Here is a 27639-nt window from a genome sequence, read left to right as displayed (position 1 = left end):
AACATAGACCACAAACATTTCATAGCCTATGCCCATTGACTGAAGAAATTGAACAGTTATTTGTATCCGACATATGCTTTTCTTTTTAAAATATTGCAATTGCACAAGGCTGAAACCTGACTGTTGGCAAATTCAAACAATTTCCAAGACTCTAACTAAAAGATATCTGGGAGAAAACATCAATAAAATAAATTAAAAACATGGCAACTGGCAAATGAAACATTTCTCCCGTTATAAAGATCGAGACCTGCCAATGCCATCATCTTGCTGAACAGGTGGCAAATACAGTTCTACGATGGAGAAAACTGGAGTGAGTAATGTCGAAGCACTAAATCAAGAGAAAGGGAGATTTATTCTTCCCAAAACTCCTTTAACACTTCCCTTATTTCAAGTTCTTACGCAGGAACACCAACATGTTCACTTTGCTAGGTTTCAAGCAGGAGTGCTGACATGTAGCGACATTCCCTGATGCGCTGAAGAGCCTCTGGGAGGGCGAACGAGTGGCTGCGAGTCGCGGTCGCTAAACTCACAGAAATGGACGGTTGCTCAATCCTTTGACGTCATGCGGACTCGGTGTTGTCGGCTGTTTGCCGCCTAGGCTGTCTTTGAATTGTTTGTGCAGTTCTTTGTGGTGGTGTTTCAGGTGTTGATGAAGATTAGCCGTGTTTCCCTCGTAGTTGCCACGACCGCCCCACAGGTTTTACACCGTACCCGGGGTTGAACGACGTTATCTCGTTTGAACCCCAAATAGCTCCACATGAGTGAGGGGCTATTTTTTTTCCCACCACCAGGTCCACCTCATTTTCCTCGCGCTCGCTAGTTTTCTCTGCGTCCTCGTCTTCAGCCGTCATCCACGTAACGCGCCTGCCCTCGGCTCCGCTTGCTTGCTCGTGTCGGCTATCACCACACGCCTTATGTAGCTGACACCACCCCATCAATTAATGCCATGGGCCGAACGCGCGGCTAATTTAACAACATCGCACGTGATTGGTTTATTTTCGTAGCATGTGAAAATGAACCTCTCATCGTGGAAACACGACTTTTACGATGTGTTAATCGCACATTTTGATATCGCGATGACGATTGAAATCCGATTAATCGCCCAGCCCTAGCGTGCACTCTGTTTACCATTTACTCTCACACACTATTTTCACTTGTTCATCGTGAAGGCAAATGCCTCTCACATTTTTTTCGCGTAAAAACCTATCAGAGAGGAAAGTCGATGCATTCAGCAATATATGTATTCAGGTCTTCAGCAACACATAAACAGGCTGTAATAAAACTCTACTAAGAAATACATCGAACAGGCAAGTGACCGTGCCAGTTTCTGCATGTGAGGCTTTTGTGAAAAGGCCTATGAAATGCGTAAGTTCACTCTGCAACAGGTTTTTACAATAAAAAAAAAACAACAACTTTTGACTAGTTTGATTACTAAACTTTTCATGTTATGATTCAATCTAATGTTGAAATGAATTTAAGTCTGATCAGTTCCTTCCACTGCATCAAGGGAAGGCCATTGGTGAGAGAAAATTAAAAAGAGGGGGAGGCCATGACTGAACATTCCAACTTAAAGGTCATCTCATTCCTTATCTGAACGCTTATCGACCTTTTCTTTCTCCGAGCCTGGGCCAGGGAAGCCAGTATTCGCTGAACTATGTTTTTAAAGACCCAGAAAAGGCCCTGAGCTATTAAAGCAACACTGGCTCACTCCTGTTCCAACTTGGCATGAACATCAGAGGAGGTGCGCATTGCACTGACAACCACAGCTTTATTACACAACACCGGCGAATTCTTCATGAAGTAATCGCTGAATCAGTGCCCCCTCAGGATGCAGTTACAAATGAGGGAGGCCAGACTTTTGAATCACTTTTTGGGGACACCTGAAACACATGTCCGCAAATGTCACTTTGAGACAAGCAAATGGTCTTACCGTTCAGCCTCCAGGCGCATCTCTTCCCGCTTCTGCCTTCTCAGCTCCCGGCGCCGCTCAAAGTCCATTTCCTCCATAGTTGTGCCCTTAAACATCAAACCCAGATATGTTCATTTCCGCCTTTCAAGAAGGACAAATGAGTAGAAAAAAAATATCACTTAAGTGTTCCAAGAGTGTAAAAAAAGCTAAAACTCTTATGCCACATCACAGTTGTGCTTTGCCCCAGCGACGTGTGCCTACCGCAGTGACCTTCGACCAAATACATTTTTTGATTGTCCTTGAGTTCGAGAATAAATTTGTACTATATTTGAAGAATACATTCGTGCATATCTCACTACATTACTGAGACATCATCAAAAAAGCTTTCAGTTGATCCTAGTGTCCCAGTGAACATTTGTGTCCAGAAATTTCCTCAAGGTATTCAAGAGACGTTACGCTCAAATACGAATAACTTGTTAAATGTCAAATGCATGAAAGTTTACAGACTTATTCAAATTTAAACTGTCACTATCAAGCTAGGACTCAAGAACTCAACGGTAACATTTAAAAATCATTTATAGAGAGGGACAGGGGACATCATTTGAAAGGTAACTGCAACTTTGAAAAGGGTTATGTTGGTCATCTTAGAAGTGCATTTCATTCTATGGAGTAACTGTGCGGAATGGGCTAGAAGATCATTTGAAGGAAAGCAGAAATATTACTCTTTTTATAAAAAATATCGAAAGAAATAATTGCAAATTACCAAAAAAAACAGGAAAGGGAAGGTGACCATTGTCAAACGTCTGCATTCTAAGCTGAAGTTTTCTTTTCTTTCGTATAACATTGCAGATACTGATGTTCATTCATTTTGTGTCGCTCCATTGTTAAGAATGGAGACTTACTGGCAATGTGGATATTCACCATTATGTAATTTCTCACTTGGAAGTGATGGATAGGGGTAAGGCATGATAGGCTTAGGTGTCATCCTACGCCTTTTTGATCAGTGGTACCTATACTTTCTGTTGTTTGTCTTTTTATTTTTTGTATTTTCTTTTAAATCATGTTCGAAACAAAGACTCATTCATTCATTCATTCATGTTAGACGACAATGACCTTGATCATTGATAATCACTTTTTTTTTTTTTTTGCTTTACACTTGAGTCCTTACGGAAATTTGAGCCAAATTGGAGCAAGCCTCGAAATGCATTTCAGAGGTATTGTGTTAACAAAAATGGCACAGACTGATGGATGGACATCCTGAAAAAAAAAAAAAAAGGCGACTCCAGTCTAAGTTTGTCTTTGGCACGGAGGGGTAAATAATGTAGCTCACATTTAGATGTCTTGTTTATCTGAGTTCCAAATCTGCCAATCCTTCCACACACAGTTGATCAAAAACATAATCATACTGTGTTTATGAGCTTGGGAACAGTTTGTCGAAATGGAAAAAAATAAGGACATACAAGAAGCCAATTAATTTAAATCAGGTAAAAGCGTTTTCACAAGAAAGCCTATGCTAAGGTGCATGTCTAGTGTCGTCGTCGTCCCCCCCCCCCCCCAATCGACAAAGCCTAATTAAGCATTTGAGGGGAATTACAAAAGTGCATGACAGAAAACAATAAGCAAATTCACATTGGAATTCTTTTTCAGAGCAGCCAGGTCTATTGCGGTACAGCATGAAATCTAAAATACAAAATGTTGAGTTGTTCAGTTCAGCAGGACAAACAGGAGACTGTGATAGTCACACCTTGAGCTATCTGTCAATGTGCTTCACACCATACCAGATCGTCACAACTCCAAGGAGAGATTCTACCACGAGTCTCCCACAGTCTGGCCTCAGCTGATAAATGAGGCTAATGCCTGCTTCTTCTCCTCAGTTGGCCCTCCTTTTTTTCCCTCAGTGACCTCCTTCCTTCTCTCCCTCATTCTTATTCCTGCCTTCTCTCCCTATCTCATCTGTTAAATCTTCCTGTGTTGTTTACCAAAATGTCAGTAGCCTTCCAGCGCAGGACTTTCCTCTTGGGCCTTACTTGCTGTGTACAGTCTTATCCAGGAGGGGCCAAAGAAGGCCTTTTCATACAGACATCCCCAAGTATGCATGCGCACAAGCTCATGAGGAAGACAACAATTAAAGACATCTACAGTAATCACAAACCTCTAGATGGCAGCAACGTTAAGGAAACACAGCTAGTGGCTACAGCTACATGTACATATATACACACATATAACTTACACAGCTGTTGCTTATCATAGGGGCTGATAAGTGGAAAGAACCTCAGGATAAGATTCATATCATTATACAAGGCTTACAGTACAATTTCATCATGACACGAAATATTTTTTTTCTGAAATTATGAATATAATATATTTCGAATTGATTTTTAATTTAATATTCACAAAAAAATAATCACTAAAATTACAAAAAAAGTACAACGTATGACCACTGATGCATCATCAAAGGCAGCATAGACTGAATACATTCTCAGATTGTTCATATTCATGGGAGCAAGAATGAAATAATAAATTACAATGAATTGCATAATAAATGAGACACAGAGGAAACCTGTAGCTTCCAAAGAGATGTGTAAATGTTGTGGATAACCGTGAAGGGACCACCCATACTTGGTCAAATGTAGAAGAGGCAGAATGAGATGAAATCTGGGAGAGGAAATTCCATTAAGTTGAAGTCATCTGTCCATTTATTCCACAATTTACTGCATCTGAATCCTGCATCCATCCATCAACCCCACCCACCCTCCCTTCATAGCCACCCTGTCCCCCAGGCTCTGTCTGCCACAGCCTTCCACAATGGATATAATGACACATTTACCAGTCAAATTAGTACCTGTCGAGACCCTGGCACAGAACTTGGGAGTCTAAGTTTCAGCCTCTTAAAAAAGCCCTAAAAACCAACTTGATATTAACCTGACAGCCACTGGGATTACACCTCTTTATAAAGCCTCTATCTCCTTACAAAGTATTGAATTCTTGAATTAAAAAGGACCATCACAACGAACCCCTATTGGCCATATAGGCACAACGAATATTAAGGAACAGTCTGGGAGTTGAAGGAAAAGCATGGCGAAGCAGCAAATATATTTTTGGCTCTGGTGAAGTGTTCCAAATGCTAGCATAGCATTTTATGAGGAGTTTTATTGGTCAGACGTGTATCCGTGATACTAGCAATGATCCCTTCAAAACCTCTGGACAAGCACATGAATCACCACATTATGGCAATGGAGCTACGGTATGAGTGGAATATTCTTATTCAGGGACTCAATCATGTACCAGTTAAAAACTGGTTTGAATTTTTTTGTTTGTTGATGAAGTAATGAGAGTATAAACAAGTAATAACTATATAATATAGCCTGTGTTGTTAGCTTGACAGCTGTGAGCTTGGGAAATAATATAACAACGATGACTTGTTATTGTTGGTATTAACATGGCTGGAACTGTCATACCTAGCCTACACTTAATAAATACATTCATGATAATTAGAGACGGGCAGCACGGTGGTGCAGTGGTCAGCACTGTCCCCTCACAGCAAGAAGGTTCCGGGTTGGAGTCCCAGCTCGGGCACGGGATCTTTCTGTGTGGAGTCTGCATGTTCTCCCTGTGTCTGTGTGGGTTCTCTCTGGTAGTCCGGCTTCCTCCCACAGTCCAAAGACATCAAGAGGGGACGAGGCTGATTGATACTCTAAATTGACTGTAGGTATGAATGTGAGTGTGAATGGTTGTCTGTCTGTATGTGTTGGCCCTGCAATGGACCACCATCCATGCATCCATTTTCTTCCGCTTATTCCTGTTAAAGGTCACGGTGGGGGGGGTGGGGGGGTGGAGCCTATCCCAGCGGCTTTTGGGTGTGGGGCGAGGTTCACCCTGGACAGACAACCTTTCACACTCATAGCGGTACCTACGGTCAATTTAGAGTATCAATCAGCCTCGTCCCCAATTGCATGTCTTTGGACTGTGGGAGGAAGCTGGAGTACCAGAGAGAACCCACACAGACACGGGGAGAACATGGAGACTCCACACAGAAAGATCCCGCGCCTGAGCCGGGGCTCGAACTTGGAACCTTCTTGCTGTGAGGCCACAGTGCTGACCACTGCACCACCGTGCCGCCTTATATATCTATGTGATAACACCAAAATGTGTTGCAAGTGCAATTTTCAGTATTTTGTTGAATGTTCTGCTTTAAGCAAGCTAAAATGGTTCTTTAAAAACTGTAAAATATCCCGTACATACATCAATAACCTATGAAGAAGTTACGTGTCAAAATGCACGCTCATGCTATGTGCTTTATATACAAATCTACCAGCATCATAAGAACCCAGTGTTAGTCAGACTCCATTGTCTAATCTCACTTTTATTTCCTTTGTCTCTTCCCCTATTTTCACTGTCTTTCTCTAGGCCAATGGTACAGCAGCTTAGCCAACAGCTGCATCCAGTGTTCAGATAAAATATGAAGATCCTATTATACATAAGGCACTATTCATGGTTGGGATTACACACGCCCTTACTATTCCAGCATCAGTCTGCCACAGAGTGAATATCAAACAAAATACCTGCAATTGTCAAAGCTGACTTCTTCAGCTATGTCTATATTCTGTGCAACACAGGAGGTGGCCAAATGCATCAGAGCTAAACTCAATCTCAATACCATCTGCTTTCCACTTACCCTCGCTCTCTCTTCCAAAAGGCATTTTTGAGAGTGTGGCTTCGGCTTGAATGAGGAAAAATTTCGCAGAGGATGAGGAGATATTCCTAGGTAAACCAGAGAAGCTAAAGCCACTGCAGTGCATAAAATGCCAGAGTTTTTGAGGTAAAGGAATTGTTCCAAACTCCATTGCCTCAGATGCAATGTCATTAGAGACTTAAGATCTGGTGACGATCATAACTAAAACCACCCGTATTCTTACTTTAGCTGCCAGGTACAACCTAGCAAGACGGAAATTGGTTTTTAAAGAGAGAATACCTTAAGGTTAAAAAGTAATACCAGATATCACTTATGACTGCATCAGCTTGTGATGAGTTGACGTTACCAGAGGGAATGTTGCATTTAAGGATGAATTTTAAAAAGTTTGCATTGCCATTTTTTTTTTACCTCATCAAACAATGTTGGTGAAAAAAGGTGGCATACTGTATATCTAAGGGAAAGATTATGTTGACTGAGCACAAAAATGCTTTCCGAAATTTTTTTGTTTTGTTTTAAACTAGTCTTGAATACTTGTGTTTTGCTCCCAGTTTCTCAATCCAGGTAATCTGTTAAAGTGGAAAAAAAAAGTAGTTTTAGCTAATCTGACAAAAAGTGCTGGCTTCTTTACAATCAGTTTGATCATTTTGCATTTGTTGGCCCATCACACAGATTAGGTAGTGATCGGCTATGATTAATTGATTTTTTTTTTATCATCGCCGATCAAAAAGATGGCAAAAGCAGTAAAAAATGGGGGCTTAAATACTCAAAGGATCCTCACATAAACTTTTACCCTCAGGACCCTGTCTTGCATTTGTATAATTGGCTTTTACATGGATTAAAAAGGAAAATGTAGCTCGATACTTTCTGCGTTGCGGGGATTTTTTTCCTCGATGTAGCATTCTTGAATCCTCCGTTTTACTTTTCGCTGAGAGAAAGATAAGTTCACTAAATGTTGTCATGCATTCAGACGATGTCACACTATTCTTTCACGATGAAATTCTCAGTCCAACACATGGATGATAGTCTAAGGGGTTCCTGTCAGGTTAGATATTAAGGCCTTGTGACCTTTTTCTTGGAGGGGGGGGGGGGGGGGGCTGAAAACACCTGCGTTTCACCAGCAAAACCCTTCAGGCTGAGCGAATGTTTCTATGTTCTTAGACCTCACACTTGAAGCTAAGTCACACTTAATGTGCAATAAAAACTTTACCCCAACAATGATATGATCTATAACCTTCCAGCTTTTCATCGCAGGTTTTGTTGAGGGGTTGCACCATTGAACAGCAAACATTTTGTCCATCTTTATTACTTTTGAAGAAAAAAAACCCCATCTCTGTAATGTCAGCTTTGGCATGTCTCAGAACTTCAATTGAGGGACTTTAAAGTTAACAAAAGAGAAGTTGAAATAGCACTGGCTGAAACAGTGAGCTTTAAAAGCCAAAACACCAAAGGGACATTTGCATTAATACTTGGTTTCCTATTGCCCATATCATAAACAATAGTGTAAGAGGGTGACTTCTCCTGTAGTCTTTGAATTTTAAAAGCCTTGTGTTCCTTTAAAAAAGATGCAGCTCCCACAATCGGGGAAAAATTGGTGAAGACGCATTCCAAAAAGTACAAGTCCCACACAAAATAAGGATGTTTGTACTGCATCAAAAGGCTACTGCTCACTGGCGCTGCTCCATATGACCAAATATGGAAGGAAAAAATGCTGCCTTTTCCCGTAACCAAACTGGGTAAAAGGAAAAAAAAAGAAGGAAGGTTTTCTTGCATGCTGTATGCACTGCAAGATAGAGCTCTCACACTCACAACACAGTGAGCACAGCCTTGGCTTTGTCTCAACACAACATGACATACGGTGATGCTGGATATACCGTAAAACACATATACATGCCTGCAAAACTCAGGAATCACGTAAGAATGATCATGTCATTGCAAACATTTCATTTTTAATCACACAAACAGCTTTCTCCACTTTCACACAAGAGATCTTGTCTCAGCACTGCACTTTGAGCCCCCTAGAATGGTACATTCCTCTTGATGAAAAAGCAGCGTTCACAAATGCCACAACCCTCTGCTCAAGTTCCCCTCAAGAACACCCCTTCTTGCTATACGAAACAACTCTGACATTCTCCTGCCACTGTTGAACTACAAAAAAAAAAAAAAAAAAAGTCTGCAGGCCTGTCATTTCACAAGAGACTTATCACATTTTCTGGAACATTCTTTGTATTTGAGAGCTGCTAGATATAGAGCACAACTGCTGCAAGAAATAAAAGTGCATTTAGTACACAAGACAGAATTACCTAAATGGGCTCCAGCTTCTGTTTTTACAACAGAACCCTTGTATTCCCTTTTAAAGAAAAAGTTCCACATTTTGGGAGATATGCTTACTCCCTCTTTTGCTAGGAAATTGATTAAGTTCAAATGGGCATGAAGATACAGCCAACAGACTATTCAGTTCATTATTTATTAGCTTGAACCAAGAGCAATGACCCTGTCCAAAGGAAAAAAAACAACAACAACAAAAGTCAACATCTCCAATGTCAAAAGCGTTATATCTTGTTTCATTTGAACAAAAGCAAATATTTAATATCTACAAATTGCTGCTGGATACTGATGCAACCTTTCTTTGACAAGTTTGCCAGGTATGCTAAGCTAAGCTGCTGCCTTTGTCTCACATTACACAAACGTGAGAATGGTCTCTCACAACTTGAAATGAACATTTTTCCAGAGTGTAAAACTGTGAAATGAAAGTCTCCCTTAGTTGATAGCATATTTATAATAAATTGCCATACTGAAAAGTTTTGTGAGCTTCAAGGTGCTATTGTCTGAGTTGCTGTATCATCCAGCCAATTAGTTAGTTAGTAACTGCACAGCTATAAACAGTGGGGAACAAGGTGAGACAATTGCAACTCCCACCATCTTCTCCCGTTTGATCAAAATCCCAGCAGTTTTTGTTTGAAGCCCTGCTGCAGGTCTAAGGGCTATTAAGTCAGACAAACTCGGAGGTGCAGACATACAAACGTCCATTATCTACCGCTTGTCCTGTTAGGGGTCGCGGGGAGGCTGGAGCCTACCCCAACAGCCCTCAGGTGAGAGGCAGGGTTCACCCTGGACGGGATGCCAGTCCGTCGCAGGGTAAACACATACAGACAATCATTCACACTCAGAACCACGCCTTCAGTCAATTTAAAGTATTCAATTAACCTGGTTCCCTCTTGTATGTCTTTGGACTCTGGGAGGAAGCCAGAGTACCCATGCAGGCACAGGGAGAACATGGAGACTCTACACAGAAAAACCCATACTTGAGCCGGGGCTCGAACCTGGAACCTTCTTGCTGTGAGGCGACAGTGCTGACCACTGCACCACCGTGCCGCCCTGAGGTGCAGACAGAATGATGTAATTTGAAATGCTGCACAAGGATCATATTTCTGTATTGATATGAGTGGCCAAAAGCATAAACTCCTCAAAGAAAGTTCGGAAATCGTTGGATTATTTCTCTGCTTTAATTATACCAACTGGTATTGTATTTTAAATTACTGGAAAGCCTGATGAGTTACCTTTACAACAAGGTACAACTTGTAAGGATTGTGCATTCGTGGAATGAGCAACCCAGCTAAATGTGTGGCCAACGTCCCCCCAAAAAATTGCCCAAATCCCCTGCAATTCGCTTTATGCACCTCGTCACAAACTGAAACCAAAACGAGGCTTGGAATACAGAAGGATGACACCCTGGTACTGTTAGCCAATCAGAGGCAGAGTAGGGCGGGTTGTCGAGCTGGGCTTTGCTCAGTACAGGTAGGGAAAGAAATTATGTGACCAGTGAGGAAGATACCTTTGAGCCTCGTTTCGGTTCTCGAAATGGTCGCAGGGTGAAAAAGGCGGTTCTTCTGTCGTTATTCACTCTCGTTTTGAGTTGCTTGGTGGATTCGATGATTGCACTCTTTCACGGGAACCAACACACTGTCAGGGACCTCAGTAGCGTGTGGAAGATCCATACCCAGCCACAACAGCTTGGCACCTCCTTCTCATGCTGGTCACCAACCTAGCCACATTTTGCTCGGGGATGGAATCCCATTCCTCAACTCTAGCACATACAGCACTCCCAAGCTGATGCCACAAGTGTTCAATTGGGTTGACTTTGTCGATGTCATTTGATGACAATTGGTATTAAATAAATCAAGTTTTTTGATCAATCTTAGTTTTGCACAGCTGCCAAGACTCTATGTCGTGACTTATGGCCAAAAAGAAAGTATTTTATCAAACTAACAATCTTCATTTATGCTTTTAGTACACATGGCACGATTTATTATTCTGGCACATTTTGAAGCTGACTCAGCACCTCTAAATCGTACACCATATAACAAGTGAGGTGGAAGCCAAAAAGAATGGTAGTGAGCTACATACCGTAGGCTCCAGCAGCATTAGACTAAGTTTAAAACAATGAGATAAAAAAAACCATACACAATTTAAAAGTGAGCCCGGTATACTTGAGCTTTGCCTTTCATGCCGTTCTCTGCATCTTTGCATCAAAAAAACACACTAAATGCTTTAAAATGAAACAAGTTATCAGAGGCTCAGAGGTAGAGTGGCCATCTAGCAACTGAAGGGTCGCTGGTTCAATCCCCCCCAGTGACCACGTTGAAATATCATTGAGCAAGATAGGGAAGCCCTGATTGCTCCTAATGGCCCTGTGACCGACAGGCAACCTGTCCAGGGTGAACCCCGCCTCTCCCCAGAATAATGAATAAGTGGTATAGAATGGATGGATGGATGAAACCAGTTCTCATTCAAAAAATTTAAACGGTGGATATCAATTAATATATACAATGACTGGACCAAAATGCTACTCATTTTAGCCCCCTGCCACTGGTGCTGCAGCTCAAAATCAGCTTACCTGCTCGCTCTTGCGACAGCACCCCCCAGACATAATACGTATACAGTATGTCAAATAATTCAGTTAATAAACAACCTTGCTGTACTTATAGTGTGACAGTAACACACTGTTACCTATGTCAACAAGTACAATAATATCTTCCTTTTAATCATCTCTGTCAGCTGCCTGCAGTGTCAGGGGTGTGGATGCTTCATTTTCTTGTTTCAATAAATGGGACTGCTGATTATGAACAAGGACAAAATCATGTACTCCAGCAGTTGCTCGGGGTACACCGTGACATATTCAGTCTTTTCAACATCCATCCATCCATCATCATCTTCCGCTTATTCCTACACATTAAGGGTCGCGGGGGGGCTGGAGCCTATCCCAGCGTCAACGGGCGAGAGGCGGGGTACACCCTGGACAGGTCGCCAGTTCTTTTCAACATGATTTTTCATAAGTAATGACAGACAGCTGATGAGTAAGGATAAATAAGTGTAATATTGATGCACATCCCTGGAAAGCCATCTTAACAACATAATAAATTGTTTTAAAACCTAATTTCGAACCAGGAGGAAACATTGCCAATAAACTGCTAACGTTGTACATTGTTATAGAATGATATAATGTGGATAAAGCCTATCATTGGAAGCCAAAAAAGGTCTTAAGGACTGAATGAAAGAACACGCCACATATATTTTTCTTGCTTTCAGTTCCAGGGGGCAAAAACCTCATATTTTGTGCATAAAAGCTCAGGAGAAGTCCGTTTCCTCAATAGAACATCCATCAGCTACTATTGAGCTAACCAGAGACACTAGCGGAACCAGATCAGTAAATTTTACTCGAAGGACTGCCACTGCCACAGCTAAAGAGCACAAATTGATAATTAAAAAAAAAAAAAAAAAGCAGAGTTGGATGGGAAAGTGTCAAACCAGAATGGAACAGAGCGTTAAAAACCGTCAAATCAGTGAAAGCTGTTTCTTTCTTTCTTTCTTTCTTATGTCTATTATAACCAGGTAACTAAATGTGAGAATAACTGCAAAGCAAGCCAGCACCTCTGGCTGCGTTGAACTGTGAGCTAGAATCAGAACTTCAATCATTTTCATGATTTTAAGTCACAAGAGATGGCAATGGAGGCTCAGTTGCTAACATGTAAAGCATACATGATTAGCATGATCCGCAACAGCCTACAGCCTCTGGTGTACGACATGCTGGAAACATTCTATGGAACATAAAAAACTCATTTCTCATAAAGCTTGAGAGGTTCCTGATGTGTTTTTCCTTATGCCTTCCCCCTGAAAAAAGAAAAGAAAATGAACATTTGTGACATGCTTCCTATAAAATTTTCCTCCACGGCCAGGGAAAAATTAAGGGTAAAAATAAGAAGTGAGTTATGTGGCTGACTCAAGCCACACGGAGCAAGAACATCTTCCCATCATACCTTACATGGAAACATACATGAGTGTAGAGTGAGGCTGAAAAGCATGATGCAATGCTCCCACACAGAGAGAAAGCCTATTAAAAACATGTCAGCTGAGAAAAAACCTGGACTTCAGTTTTAGAGAGAGAGAGAGAGAGAGAGAGAGAGAGGGGAGGACATTAAGGAGCAGGTTGGTTGTGGGTGGGGTGGTAGATAAGTGAGATGACTAGACAAAGATCTATTGCTCACAGTGGAAGACTGATCCCACAACAGTGCTTTCAGTTTGGTTTTATCGATGATGAAGGGTGAAAAAGCACATGCGACCTACAAAAACACCAAAATAACGACAACATAGGGCCTTTCTGCTGAAGAAGCTGTTGCCTCTCTCTCTCTCTCTCTCTCTCTCTCTCTCACTCTCTCTCTCTGAGCCTTTGTGTGACCCCGACATGTTTTCTGGGAATCGGTGTCAGTTCAGGTTGTTCATTGGTGGTGTGCTGGGACTCTCAAGCCTGCCAAGTACTGGCATGGACATGGTGATATAATGTGTATCACAATACATGTGTCAAAATATGATTTGAACATGATATATTGTGATAGGATCGGATACAATCAATATTGAGACGCTCTACTTTTTTTAAAAATATATTTCAAAATACAATAAAATATAAGCCAAATACGACTTTCTGACGACCACCCGGGCACTCTCATAATACGTACATCACATTATATTGATAACTCAAAAGGACAAACTGGGTCAACTTTCATCCAAAATTTCAATTCAAGTTTATGAGAAGGATATTTGCAAAGTTGAACACTTACACATTGGTAGTGAAGTAGTGAGCCTTGAACTAAATTTAGATCCTGCTCTTTACAGGTGAAATGAAGGTGGTTCCTCCCACGGTTGAAAAGAAGCTTCTAAGTGGATAGTGGACTAAAAAAAGCGGCACGTTCTCAGAGAAATCCTTATCCTTCAAGATTTGCGACTGCGTTGAGAGAATTCCCTTCTCCACAAAAAACCATTTCAAGATCACTCTGACTGTGGTGAAACAGTTTTCCCGACCTGGAATTTACCCAAAAATCCTTAGCAATGACGGATTCAGTGGGATGGGATTCAATAGCATTTCTATCAAATTCAGTTCATATCACACCTTCCACCTATCCACCATCAACCGTTTGTCTTGTTTCCTGTTAACCACTATTCTAGTTCTGTTTGTGGTACCGTTGAACAGTACTGGCTTATTAAAAAGAGGTCCTCTTAATATTTTGCCAATCATTTTCATATAAATGTTAAGGAACAGAATTAACTGAGTCATCCCCATTTTGAGTCTAAAGCCTGATACCTGCCATCCTGTTTATTTCTTGTCACCTCCATATTGTCACTATCTAATAAAAGAATGCCAAATCCCAAAAGGCTCTGGAATTTGGATGGATTAAAAAAAATTTTTTTTAAAAAATCCATCCATCCATTGTCTTCCGCTTATTCTTACATTAAGGGTTGCGGGGGGGGGGGGGGGGGGGGCTGGAGCCTATCCCAGCGTCAACAGGCGAGAGGCGGGGTTCACCCTGGACAGGTCGCCAGTCCATCACAGGGCCAACACATACAGAGACAGACAACCATTCACACTCACATTCACACCTACAGTCAATTTAGAGTATCAATCAGCCTCGTCCCCTCTTGATGTCTTTGGACTGTGGGAGGAAGCTGGAGTACCAGAGAGAACCCACGCAGGAACAGGGAGAACATGCAGACTCCACACAGAAAGAGGGACTCGAACCCGGAACCTTCTTGCTGTGAGGCGACAGTGCTAACCACTGAACCACCGTGCAGCCAAAGAAAAAAAAAGAAAAGAAAAAAAAGATATATATTTTGTGGGATGAACGATTCATTTCACACAACTCCCATTCTTTAAGGGTAAGGCAGACAAAATGGGGACACAAACAAGCCCAGGAAGACAACACTGCAAGGTTCAAGAGGAAGGAGGAGTCTCACAGAAAAAGGCAGAGCACAGCCCTTCATGGAGGACTGCAGAAGTCAGCAGAGAAAGCGGTGGGGTACCCTAGTCCTAATATAATCTCAGATTCCAGTCCACCCACACTGGTTCATAGATATGGTGCTGGAAATGAGAAATAAGAAATATGAAGATTTTTCTTTTGGACAAAGACAAACACAAGCAAACAACATCCTTGTGCAGAACTTAGCTCAAAAACAAACAAACAAGATGATATGAAGCATTAGCATTGGTTTTGAGTCAGTGGACACACAATGTCAGGACACTGACAGAGCTCTTCTTTCCATTCAAGAAATACAGTCCAGTCCATTCAAATCTAAAAATCCTTTCAAGAATCAAAACAACCAAAGTTCACTGGCTTTACCAGGTCTCATTTTCACGCATGGCTGTTAGTACTGGTGAGGTGGCCAGCAGGAGAGGGTAATGCTTCATCTTATGCCCTGCACACATTTCAGATGCGGTTTCTGTCGATCTAGGGACTACAGTGACCACCAGTAATTCTTCTAGAGACCTTTCTGTCTGTAAATTTCCAGAACTACATCTTCAGCAGAGTTTGCCCATGTCTGCCTAGTCCTTCTCTCTGTCTGTGCTCTTGGAATCCATTGCAAGAAATTCCAGGAAACCCTAGAGCTTCATGAGACATAACAAAGCTCCCCCTCCTCCTCTGTCTTTGTTTCTGTCTCTCTAGATTATAGTACTTTGCTCCGTCTGACTTCTGCAGTTCTGGTAGCTTTGCTGCTCACGCTAAGTAAAAAGTGACCCAGTCAGGGGCAGATTGACTGACATATTATTTTAAAGAGTGTATACCCGCACTAATTCTTGTCCACAGTCAATTAAGACCATGGAAGACCCAATGATCGTTGAATGCCATTAGCATGAAGTGGAATTTACCAGTAAATTGAGGATAAAATCCAGCTTTAGAGGTTGATACATGTGTAGTATTTAAGCCTCCTAATTCCTAAATTTATTAGAATAACACGTATCTCAGACAGCCATGAAATTGTGAATAATTGGGCGGTGCTCTTAAGAGGCTCCTCTGGTTGCACTGTTGAGTTTTCTACAGGCCATTTTTAAGCTGATAGCATAACTGGAAATGAGATTTGGTTCACAAAGCAGCAGAGCTAAAGGGAAATAAATCCAAAACCACAGCCATCCCCCCTGGCGCTTATCTGTCCATGGGGATTCCCCCATTTCCTCTTGTTTAAAACTGCTGCCCCCACCTGGGTAAATGCTGCTCTCAAACACAGGGATCCATGTCCATGCCATGTCGTACACACATGAAGGTGCCGAAATGTATACCTACCACTACCCACCTTGTGTTTATGTTGAAAGCTTGATTGACTGGTATTTTATGTCTGCCTGTGGGGAGCCCTTTTGCAATTTGGCTTGGCCGGTGTACTATTAATGGTCATTAAGTCTAACCTGCACTAATAGGGGCCCATTTTCCAAGGTGGTCTCCCAGGTGGCTGTCACAAGAGTTAGTGGAACTGTGGAGTTCATGGCCTGAATAAACCACACTTAGACCGATGGAAAAAAAGAAAGAAAAAAAAAACAGCTGGGAAGCAAGCCAGACTTCAGCATGCATGCACAGACTCTTTGATAACAGACACACATTGTTCTAAAACATAGGTGTCTAGGAGTATTGTTTTTCATTCAGGTAGGTTTAATGACACCAGCCAGAATGGGCACCCTATCACAGCTATGTATCCTAGTGTTGTCATGAAACTGGAACCTCTAACTTTAATACCTTGACATTCAATAATATTTTTGATATACTGTAACTGACAGAACAAAGGGGCATAAAATATATGTTGTTATACAAGTTAAATATAGTCAAACAACAACATGATGACGTATGATTCTGTTGGCTAGCAGTAAACAGAACAATGGGGAAACACTCAAAATGCAAATGTCACTATTAGAGACCCTTTTTCCTTTTTGGGTCAATTATACAATTATCTCATCTTGTGAATTAAATCAGTTCAACAATGTGTGGTTAACTGAGCTCAAGTATTTTCCTCTCAGCTAAAACTCTGCTGTCTAAAAGTCCTCGGGACTTCAACAGATATTAACATATTTTGTTAGCACTTGTTTGTATCATGTACGGGCATGCTTGGGTGCCTTTGAGTAAGAGCATTTCCAAATAGCTCTTTTCTTTGTCCACTAAAGCGCTTGCCACTTATCATTCTAACACTAAAGATAGTGAGACAAATAGACAGATAGGGTGTTAAATAGCTGTCAAAAGAAGACCATGAATCAGCGCAGCTGGTATAAGTGGTATTGATAGTGTGGAAAAAGACAATATTGGTACCACTTAAAAGAGTCCATATCTATCAAAAATTGATATTTTGAATTGAAACCCTCTCCTAGGGAATTGATGGTCTCACTATCTTCAAGTCATAGTGTTTACTTTGTAAAACATTGTGTCATTTATAGGAAAGAGATGCTAATGCAATGTATGCTAAGTGTGCATCTACCTCACGATTGAGCGCCACTCTTGTTCAAATATGGCCATGTCCAGTTGAAAAAGATGAAAATGGCAACTGCAGTGATGCTAATCTTGAGGTTTCAAAATGGGAGTCCATAAATGAATGCTTCCTCCACTCATTTTATACTGTCCTTGATGCCAAGAACTTTCAACAATTAATATTTTTGTAAACATTCCTCTAAAATCAGTGGTTATTACTTTAGTGTACCAATTCACCTTTAAGTAGAAGGAAGCAGTAAAAATAAACAGAGAGGGAAAATGCCAAAACAGCTTGTGACTTAAACAATATTTAAAATCACAGACTTAATTTTTGTTGATATGATATATCATGACATTCAAATGTCATATTTTGACATCGAACTATTCTTAAGTTTTTGCTCTTAGTGCCATTGTGTGACATGTATCAATATTCATCACAAGAGAAGTAGCCTTCAGTCAAAATGCAGGGATAATTAATCCTCGCTTACAACCCCTTCGGGGGTCTCCTTGTACAAAGAAGGGTTGCACTCAGTTGTCTATTCAGAGGATAATCTTATGCATTGTATCACGTGTGGCTGGACATCAGCACTGAAACAGTGCCATAGGCCTCCAACAAGGTTAAACTGCATTAAAGCATGTCGCAGGTATCAGCCTGGAGTTTAATTGGTACCATTTTACTGTCACCTCAGTGGCTATCAAGCTGCTCAATCACAGTAATGAGCCTCCAGTACAGAGCTGCTGTTTATCAAAAAAACCTGACAGGAGTGTTTCTTCCAATCATCGCTGGCAGAACTCTGATGAGGTAAAGAGCTCACCATTGCCAGCCTGGGACCCTGTGGAGAACTGTCTGAAGAAAACTTGGTTAAAATGGGCTTCATAGGCCATATTTTTGTTCTCCTTGTCCCTTTGCTACACCCAGTTAGACAACGGAGAAAAACTTTGACAAATTACCTGATACAAACTGAATGAATCCATGAAAGCAGTCCTAATCTTCAAAAGCCTCGGATAGATGAGAGCATTAAATATTTTGGAGAAATTGTTCATATACATGTCTCAAAGACCTGGGATCTTCACCCACCATGGCGTGGCGTGACCAAGCAGCACCAGTATTTATGTCCCTGCTCTGCCTGCAATACATTCCTGAGCAATTTCAGTGGCTCATATGCAAATGCCTGAATGTGTTCTGACTGGGAGGCGAAAAGAGAACACAATAAATGGACTTCTCAACAATTACCACTATTCCTGACCGCAGCCTGACACAGACCTCAGCCTGTGCTGCTGCCTGACTGTTTAGTTGAATTGATGGATGCAGGCTTAACGGACCAAAAGCTATAAGAAAGCCCTTCATAAAACTAGAGCAGCCTACTACTCGGTACTAATGGGGGAACACAAGAACAACCTCTGGTTCCTCTTCAGTACTGTAGCCAGACTGACAGAGAGGCACAGCTCTATTGAACCAAGTATTCCTGTTTCCCTGGGCAACAAAGATTTCATGGACTTCTTTAATGACAAAATTCTACTTATTAGAGAGAAAACTCTTCTTCTCCAGTCAGGGTTCAGGATTCATCATAGCACAGAAACAACACTTGTCAAAGTTTCCAATGACCTCCTACTGGCATCACATGAGGGACTGGTCTCTGTGCTGGTCTTGTTAGCTCTTAGTGCAGCTTTTGATACCATTGACCACCATATCCTTCTACAGAGACTGGAACATGTCATTGGCATTAAAGGAACCGCACTAAACTGGTTTAGGTCATATTTACTAGGTCAATTTCAGTTCGTACTAACTAATGATAACCCCTCTAAAACCACTACAGTCAATTACAGTGTTCAACAAGGCTCTGTGCTTAGACCAGTCCTCTTCACCTTATACCTGCTTCCTCTCGGTCACATTATTAGGAAACACTCAATTAATTGTCACTGTTATGCAGATGATACGCAGCTGTACTTAGCAATGCATCCACATGAAACAAATCAGCTGACTAAACTGGAGGCCTGTCTAAAGGAGACAAAAAATTGGATGACCCATAATTTCCTTTTATTAAACTCTGATAAAACTGAAGTTATTGTCCTGGGCCCAAACACCTTAGGAACACCTTATCTAATGAGATAGGTACCCTGGATGGCATCACCCTGGCCCCCAGCACGACCGTAAGGAACCTAGGTGTTTTATTTGGTCCTGTCCTTTAACTCCCTCGTTAAACAAGTCTCTACGGCTGATTTCTTTCATTTTCGTAACATTGCTGAGATCAGGCACATCCTGTCTCAAAAAGATGCAGAAAAACTAGTCCATGCCTTTGTCACTTCCAGGCTGGATTACTGCAATTCCCTCCTATCAGGCTGCACCAGTAGGTCCCTAAAGACTCTCCAGCTGGTCCAAAATGCTGCTGCCCACGTGTTGACGAGAACTAGTAGAAGAGACCATGTCTCTCCTGTACTGGCTTCTCTGCATTGGCTCCCTGTCAAATTTAGAAGAGAATTCAAAATTCTCCTTCTAACATACAAAGTCCTCAACAGTCAGGCACCTTCATATTTGGCAGAAGTCATAGTCTCCTATTATCCAGCTAGAACCCTTCGCTCCCAGGATGAAGGGTTACTGGTGGTTCCTAGAGTTCTAAAAGTAGAACGGGAGACAGAGCCTTCAGCTATCAAGCTCCCCTCCTGTGGAACTGTCTCCCAGTTTTGGTCCGGGATGCAGACACCCTCTCGACCTTAAAGAGCAGACTTTACCCTAACCCTAAACTTCTTCTCTGGAGCCTTCGGGCTCACCACATCCCAGATCCCGGGTGCTGCTGGAGGAGGCTACAGACCTGAAGAGGCTCAAGCGGCCACCCGTAGCTCCACCTGCTCACGTCCCTGTCTGTCCATCTTTATCTGTCCCCCTCTTTCCTTCTGTATATCTTCCTCCATTATCTGTCTTTGTCTCTGCCCCACCCTCCTGCTCTTTTTCCCCCCAACCGGTCGAAGGAGAAGGCCGTGTTCATTGAGCCTGGATGTGCTCAACCTTCTTGCCTGATAAAAGGAAGGTTTTCGTCGCCGCTGTTGCAGGATGTGCTTGCTCATGCAGAACTGTTGGGTGTAAATTCATTGAAGGAGTTTGGTACTTGACCATTGCCAAGTATAATCCTTGATATAAGAAACATGGACAGAGTCCAAGTACCAAGGGATGAGAGAGGTTTCAGAAATAGTGTGTGAGTGTGCATGTGTGAATGGGTGAATGAGATGACACTGTAAAGTGCTTTGAGTGCCGCTAAGGTAGACAGGCGCAATATAAAAATGAGTCCATTTAACATTTAAAATTGAGGAAGGTACCCTCCTGAATTAGTGCCAGAAGTGAGTGACAAGCAGTCCACCCCGAACTAATTTTACAGCTGCAGGGCATTTCAACCAGTGAACACTCAGTTCCAGCCTACCAAGGTCCAAACAGCACAGGGATATTTTTCTCACCAAGGGGCTATTGCTATACTTACAGAAATACAATAAAAATAAATAAAGAACTCTGACACAACCAACAACTGTAACAAACTGCCAGTCATGTTAATGTTTTTCTCCATGTTCTGTATCTTTATGTGTCTTTACTACCCCAAAATAAAAATGTTTAAATCACAGTTAAAACATCATGAATTAATCACACACTTGTTCCATATTTTTACTTGCAAGATGAACATGGCCTGTCGGTGTATTTATGTCTGACAGCATTGTATTTTCAGAGTTAAAATAAAACTCAAAAGTTATGTTTTGGAAAAAAACCAAAACCAAAAAGTTCTTCAAAATAATTAAACCTCGTTGCAGTACTGTGAGTTATGGTGATACCCATGTAAGGTTATAGTGATTGTATTGTATGAGGTCAATCCTCACTCTCATTATTACCACATACAAGCCTGATCTTACTAAGCCTCGTTCAAATAAAATTTGCCATCCAAAAGGACCCTTCAGATTCTCTTTCATATTCACCATACACAATTAACAAACTTAGCACCTCTATAACCCAGCTGGCCAATACCTCAGCGATTCCTCGAATGAGCAAGCAGCCCGCTAAATGAATGTAACTACTATATTTTACTAGGTTTTGTGACACACTTGGCTAAAACAGGCAATTTCTATTTTTTTTTCCCACTGGATTTCATTCTGGAAATCATCTCGCCAACCCCATCTAACTCAGGACCCCCCTAAGTTGGGAACCAATGCTACAAATGACTGAAATACTGCCCTGTTTGTTTTCCCCTCATAAAGGCAGTTAACCTTTCTAACCGTGTAAACAAATGGCCTCACCGGTCTCTCTTTCTCTCTCTCACACACACAAGCACGCACACACACACACACGCACGCACGCGCGCGCACACACACACACACACACACACGCATACCACTGGGATTTACATCACCTTATTACCTCCACATTCCCTTAATTGTCCATTAACCTAAAACATGGGACTAAAAGTTGACTTGACAGGCTCTTGATTAGCTGTGTTTGTTTAGCTTTGGGACACTACGGGAGGAAGGCAAAAGTGAGAGGGTGGAGAGGGGAGGGCTTAGGGGAAGAATGGTTAACTAAGAACAAGGGTGGAAATCGTAGAAACCCTTTTCTTTTCGATGGAAGCAAGTATGAACAGGAGAGGAGGAAGTTTGATGTTAAAGAAAAAGGGACAAGGTCAACAGAGAGTTCAGCTGTTCGTAGTGATGTGTAAGGTGCTTTCTCTGCCACAGAGACAAATGTGCATGTCTGAGGTCCTGGTGGGAGGATGCCAAAGGAAAACACAAGGCAATCAGCTAACACAGATATTTCCTGTGCTTATTTTATCAGCTGAGGAGAAGCCCAAGGGCTAAAAGTCCCTCTTGACAATAATTGTGCACTTCTCAGAATAACTCTAAATGGGGAATGAAGGAACTAACATGCATCTTTGTACCATGACATCAGAAGTGCTGCTAACGAGTACTGACCTCACTTACATAATCAATCATCTACTTAAACCCCCTGAAATGTTGACCACGTGGGTCAGGAGAGAGGTTTTACTTTTCAAGTTACAAAGTAAGGCCTCCTTGCCCAGAGTTAAATCATCACGCACGAAAAAAATAACAGCAAAATGGTCTTTACAACTTTGAAACATCAGGCAGAGCCCGGCAACTGACAACGTGCAGATGGAGGACCAGTATGCAAATTAGCAGCACCAACATGACTGAGGTATTCAAAGTCAGATAATGACAATGAGATGTTGATCTCAAGTTCCCCTCCTCACATCGTTGTGTCTTATGCCCAGACTTTCTGCAGGTTTCTTCAGGAATGTTTAAGTATTATTATAAAGGGGTTACACATGACTAACATTTTAAGGGTTCAACCATCTGAAATAGTTCCAACATTTGCATAAGTTACGACTTAAATTTTACACCTGGCTCTTAATAGTCCTCAGTGTGAAATTTGTCATGGTTCATATTTTTAAATCGTTAAGATTTAATATGTCCAATTGTGGGGTATTATTACATTACCCTATTATTGAGTTATTATGTCACGCTGTGATCCACCTGTATCTTGTAGGCTATAATCATCACCCAATCATCATGTTTTGTGCTAGTTTAGTTAGGTTACCTTTTCTTTGTTTTAGATGAGCAATTTTTTTTTATTCATTCGCCTCTTTTTGCTTTAGCATTGCAAAATGATCAAAGAAAAGGAACATGAGAAAAAAACACATTATTTAGAGATGGGATATATTGGAATTGGATGCTGATGTTGTTGTTATTCAAAGATAATCTGACTTCATAAATAAGTTGGAAATCAGAGTGATGGCACTGATCCATCCATCCATCCATTTTCTTCTGCTTATTCTAGTTAAGGGTCACGGGGGGTGGAGTCTATCCCAGCGTCAACAGGCGAGAGGCGGGGTTCACCCTGGACAGGTCACCAGTCCATCACAGGGCCAACACATAGAGACAGACAACCATTCACACTCACAGTCACACCTACAGTCAATTTAGAGTATCAATCAGCCTCGTCCCCTCTTGATGTCTTTAGACTGTGGGAGGAAGCTGGAGTACCAGAGAGAACCCACACAGGAACAGGGAGAACATGCAGACTCCACACAGAAAGAGCCTGGAACCGTCTTGCTGTGAGGCGACAGTGCTAACCACTGCACCACCGTGCCGCCTGGCACTGATCCAGATACTATTCAAGAGTATGTGCTGGACATTTCACTGATGCATCGGATCCATATTACTTCGGAATACATTTAAATTTAATGCAGAAGTGTTAGGTTTTGCCTTATGATGTAACAACAATAAAAACTAAAAGATTCAAGAAAATTGGCTGTGGTATCAAAACCAAATTATGCATCGACAGATCATAATTACACTGGAACTAAACAACTGCACTGATATCTTATGAGAACTGAAAAAAATGGGATTGGTGCATCGCTAACAAATCTTTTATGAATAGAGCTGTTCTCCAATTGGCCAAAGGAAGTGAAAACATCAATTTCTGTGACAATGTTGTGGTTGGTAAGGATCTAATCCTGCAGTACTACAATTAATCTCATCTCAGTGGGGTGCAACCAAATATCAACACAGACTGATCAATTTATCTGGTTTCAGTGTAGCATTTAGTCTGGACTTGTGTGGTGCAATGTGCTGCAGGTACTGTATGAACAAAGGATTGTTACAGTCAGACTTTAAGAGTAGCACTGAAATAAAAGGGAGGGGGCTACTGATCCCAGGAGGATCGATCACTTTGAAATACTTGAATTTGTCACTGTACATGGGTTGACGATTTGAGAACGGTGAATATGTTAAGGGTCAGCAAAGAAGACAAGAAATGAATTGTCAGCGTTCTCCACCACCCAAGAGCACGGTGGTTATCCCCCAACAGAACTGTTCCATGTCACCTCGGTTCCATGACGCCAAGCAACAACTAGTATATAAAGCTAAATTACATAGAGGGACATTTCATGGCCCAAGAGCATTCTACTTTTAAATAACTGGAATTTTGAATGTATATGTCACATGTGCAGAACTCCTAAACTCCAGATTCACCATAATATGCAAGTTAGCCATGTACACGCTGTTTGGCTTGAATCCTTGGTCCCACTCCTGCTGTTGTCTATAGGACGCTAACTCCAAATTTGGTCCAACTTACACCAAGGACACTTTTGATGAAACAGAAAGCACTCCTTTTGCCTAGGGCATAAAACATAGCTAAATGTCAAAAAGCCTGCAGCAGAGGAAATATTCTTGCACTATTTAATTACCAGAAGACACCAAAAATTGGCCCCGGCACCTGCTGTTTAGAAACAGTGTTTGTGTGGACTGATATGTCGGCACGCAGTCCAAACAAATATTGGAGCCCCGTTTAGAAAACCTCAAGAATGACCGGTATATTGGTCAACGTCTATTTTAGAAAAATACCATCACAAATTTGTGCAAGAAATTTGCAGCTGCCAGTTTTCCACTCAATCGAGACCCAGTTTGCCACTTGCTTGGCTGCCTTAGTGGTGGTGGTAAGAAAGTATTGCCTTGCAAGGAAACTCTGGATTCTTGCTTTGGAACTTGATATGCTGCTGGATTATGAATATCTAGGATCAAACTTTAACCAGCCTCCAGTGTGTACTGCTTTCACATGAAGACACGAATGCACTAACATGTGATTACATGTTGATTGTGATGTTAATTGGACACAATGATCATCTGATCCAGCTTAAATTAGAGAGAGAAGGAAGGCAAATGAAGAGTGAGTGAGACGGAGTCAGCAAACATTAACTTCGAAGTAAGCCTTCACCACAATGTGTAGTCCAGAGCCAGAGTCCGGAAATGCATGGCAATGTTCCCTACATCCTGCCTGCCCAGCCCAAACCCTGGCTCTCTCCCAGCGTTACCAAACCCCCTGTTATCATTCTGTGCAATTACCTTGATTCCACTACCCCCGTTTCGTGTCACGCCACTTACAAAATCCCCCTCTTGCTACACTGCAAAGCCCTACATGTACTTTAGTGTGAAGCCCAAAGTTTTCTGTCTATATGCAAGTGTATGCCTGCATGTAAAAACAGAAAATGTCATTCAAAGCTAGGCGAAGCCTACTTATGTGACTCATGAACTTGTGCTCATGTTTAAGTACATAAATAATTATCAAAGAGTGCATATGAAGTTGAAATAGTTGGCTAAATGTAATGACCGAAAAGTCAAGTCTACCACTTTAAGTATTAAAAACCAAACAAATAAATTATAAAAAAGGAGAAATTCACTGTGGAATTGGAATCACAAACATCAACAGCAATTACAATTACAATACGAATTACATTGTAACTCAAGTTAAGCTATCAAAAACTTGCACTCTCGCTAAAAATGTTTCTAGGGTCAAAGTTTAAATGCTCGCTGCACGATCGGCTTGATGTAACACATAAATGGATGTATATTATTGATGCATTTTGAAATGTTATTGCACAGAGAGGGAGCTCTAAAGAAAACCTGCCACCTGCCAAAAGTATTCACACACACACACACACACAAAAGGCACAAATAATACCAGCTCCATGCTGTCAAAACTAATAAAGACATCAGGAAGATGAGGAGGTGTGTATGACAATGACACCTGGCAGGACTGTGAGGCTGCACGGGATAAAAAGCTCAGGAAGCGCTGAACTAGTGAACTGGTACGCGTTGCATTCCTAAGGCTCTTCCACTAATCTGTCATCAGGTTGGGCCACAGCTTTACTAGAAACTCAAGAAAATATCTCTGCCTTTTTTCAAGCACTGCCCAAATGATTTGATACAATTCAAAAACAATTACTACTTTCTGTCTGGCCAGAAAGTAGTAAAAAAAAAAATCTACAGCTGCTCACTAACTCCCCTGTTATATTCCATTTCAAACAAGTACTGTGTAACAAAGGTGAGATCAGAAGACTTGCTGGCTAAGTCGAGTACAGTGGAAGTGAACGAGAGCCTTTTGCCTCTAGGCAGTGAGATTGTAAAAAAAAAAAAAAAAAAAAAATTGATAAAGTGAAACAAAGAGAAGTGGATTCATGTGTGTACCAGTGAAATGGTGCAACTTCATATTCAGTAGATTTGGAATCAGCATGATCAATTTTAATTTTTCAGAGCGTTCAGAGTGTATGGAAGAAGAAGAAAAAAAACAAAAACCAACCCAGCAGCATAGAGCACGATTAAGTACAGGAATACAACATTCTTTTGGGCCCTGGGGATGCGGAGTCGAAGTAAAACTTCAAGCTGTAGTTTCATGTCATGATGAGAAACTACTCTGGCTCGAGTTAACGATCGCCCTCCCTCGCCTCTTTTTCCTTAGTTCGATGGGAATCTGAAAGAGTGAGCGGGCATTACAGGGGTGCACATTTCTTTGTGTAATCCCTCGGTTGACGTAACAGTTATTACACGACTCGACTCGCAGGAAAGCTCCGTTTTCTACTGGCAACGCACAAAGAAAGGAGCAGTCCCGTGAAAACAGACAGCATGATGCGACTTCATCTTCATTTTCATGACACGATCTCGTCCAAATGACGCACATGGACGTCAAAAGTGATCCACGCGCAGGTACTTGGGAGATTTTCGTGCTTACCTGTGGATCCTAACGGGACGTGAGCTCTTGAATCGAGTGTTTAGGCGAGGAAAGGGAGCCAATTCGCAGTCAGTCGGTCCTTCACTTCCCGCAGAAGTAGTGATCAAACCACCAAACAGCCCCAGTCCAAGCTCCTCCCTTTTAAGACATAATCTGCTTTCTCTTGTCCTGCCCCAGTCTCCTCGCTGCTGACGAACGTGGAGCTACGAAAGCTGCTTCGGTCTTTGTGAAATACAAAATAAGTGAAAAAGTATTTGCAAAACTCGTGACATCTAAAGTGAGGGGGTCCTCGATCGTCCTGGGGGGGGGGGCTCCGGAGAAGTACGTGTAAATGTCTCATTGGCTTCGAGCCATGGCATGAGATGACCTAAAAAGCTATTAAAACGAACGTGTTTATAGCTCGTGTTTAAAAGATAAACGGCCCTGTCATTTAGCTCAAAGCTAACAGCTATTATGTTATCAAGGTGGCTGAGCCTATTTACTGGACAGATCATGGAGAGGTGGAACAGAAAGATGTCTTTTATAAACCATCCTTGATCGCTGTAAAGGTAAATAGGCCTCATTCACCAGCATGTTGTCACCACCTAGACATTGTCACCCACACATGCAAGTTGATCAAATGTGTCACTGACACTCAGACTCTCTCTCTCTCTCTCTCTCTCTCTCACACACACACACACACACACACACACGCTCACACCATCATTGTATTTCC

General features: G+C 41.7%; 1 protein-coding gene across 5 annotated transcripts in view; it reads right to left on the bottom strand.

The window, feature by feature from the left end:
- The window catches only part of cald1a (caldesmon 1a), a 56238-nt gene extending 29156 nt beyond the window's left edge, over positions 1 to 27082 (bottom strand). For all 5 annotated transcript variants that reach the window (XR_015112509.1, XM_086202293.1, XM_086202294.1 and 2 more), the window contains exons 1-2: positions 26925 to 27082; positions 1931 to 2016 (exon numbers count right to left, since the gene is read on the bottom strand). Coding sequence is in view for 4 of the 5 variants with exons in the window: in XM_086202293.1 (XP_086058419.1) it covers positions 1931 to 2007 (77 nt within the window). In the remaining variant the exon portion in view is untranslated. The remainder of the gene's footprint in view (positions 1 to 1930; positions 2017 to 26924) is intronic.
- Between the last annotated feature and the right edge of the window lie 557 nt (positions 27083 to 27639).

This window comes from Aulostomus chinensis, chromosome 4 (genome assembly GCF_037954235.1).
Source record: "Aulostomus chinensis isolate RoL2024-O1b breed Wild chromosome 4, RoL_Achi_v1.0, whole genome shotgun sequence".
NCBI lineage: Eukaryota > Metazoa > Chordata > Actinopteri > Syngnathiformes > Aulostomidae > Aulostomus > Aulostomus chinensis.
The sequence above is the reverse complement of the archived record's forward strand: the minus strand, read 5'-3'. Positions and strand labels throughout refer to the sequence as shown.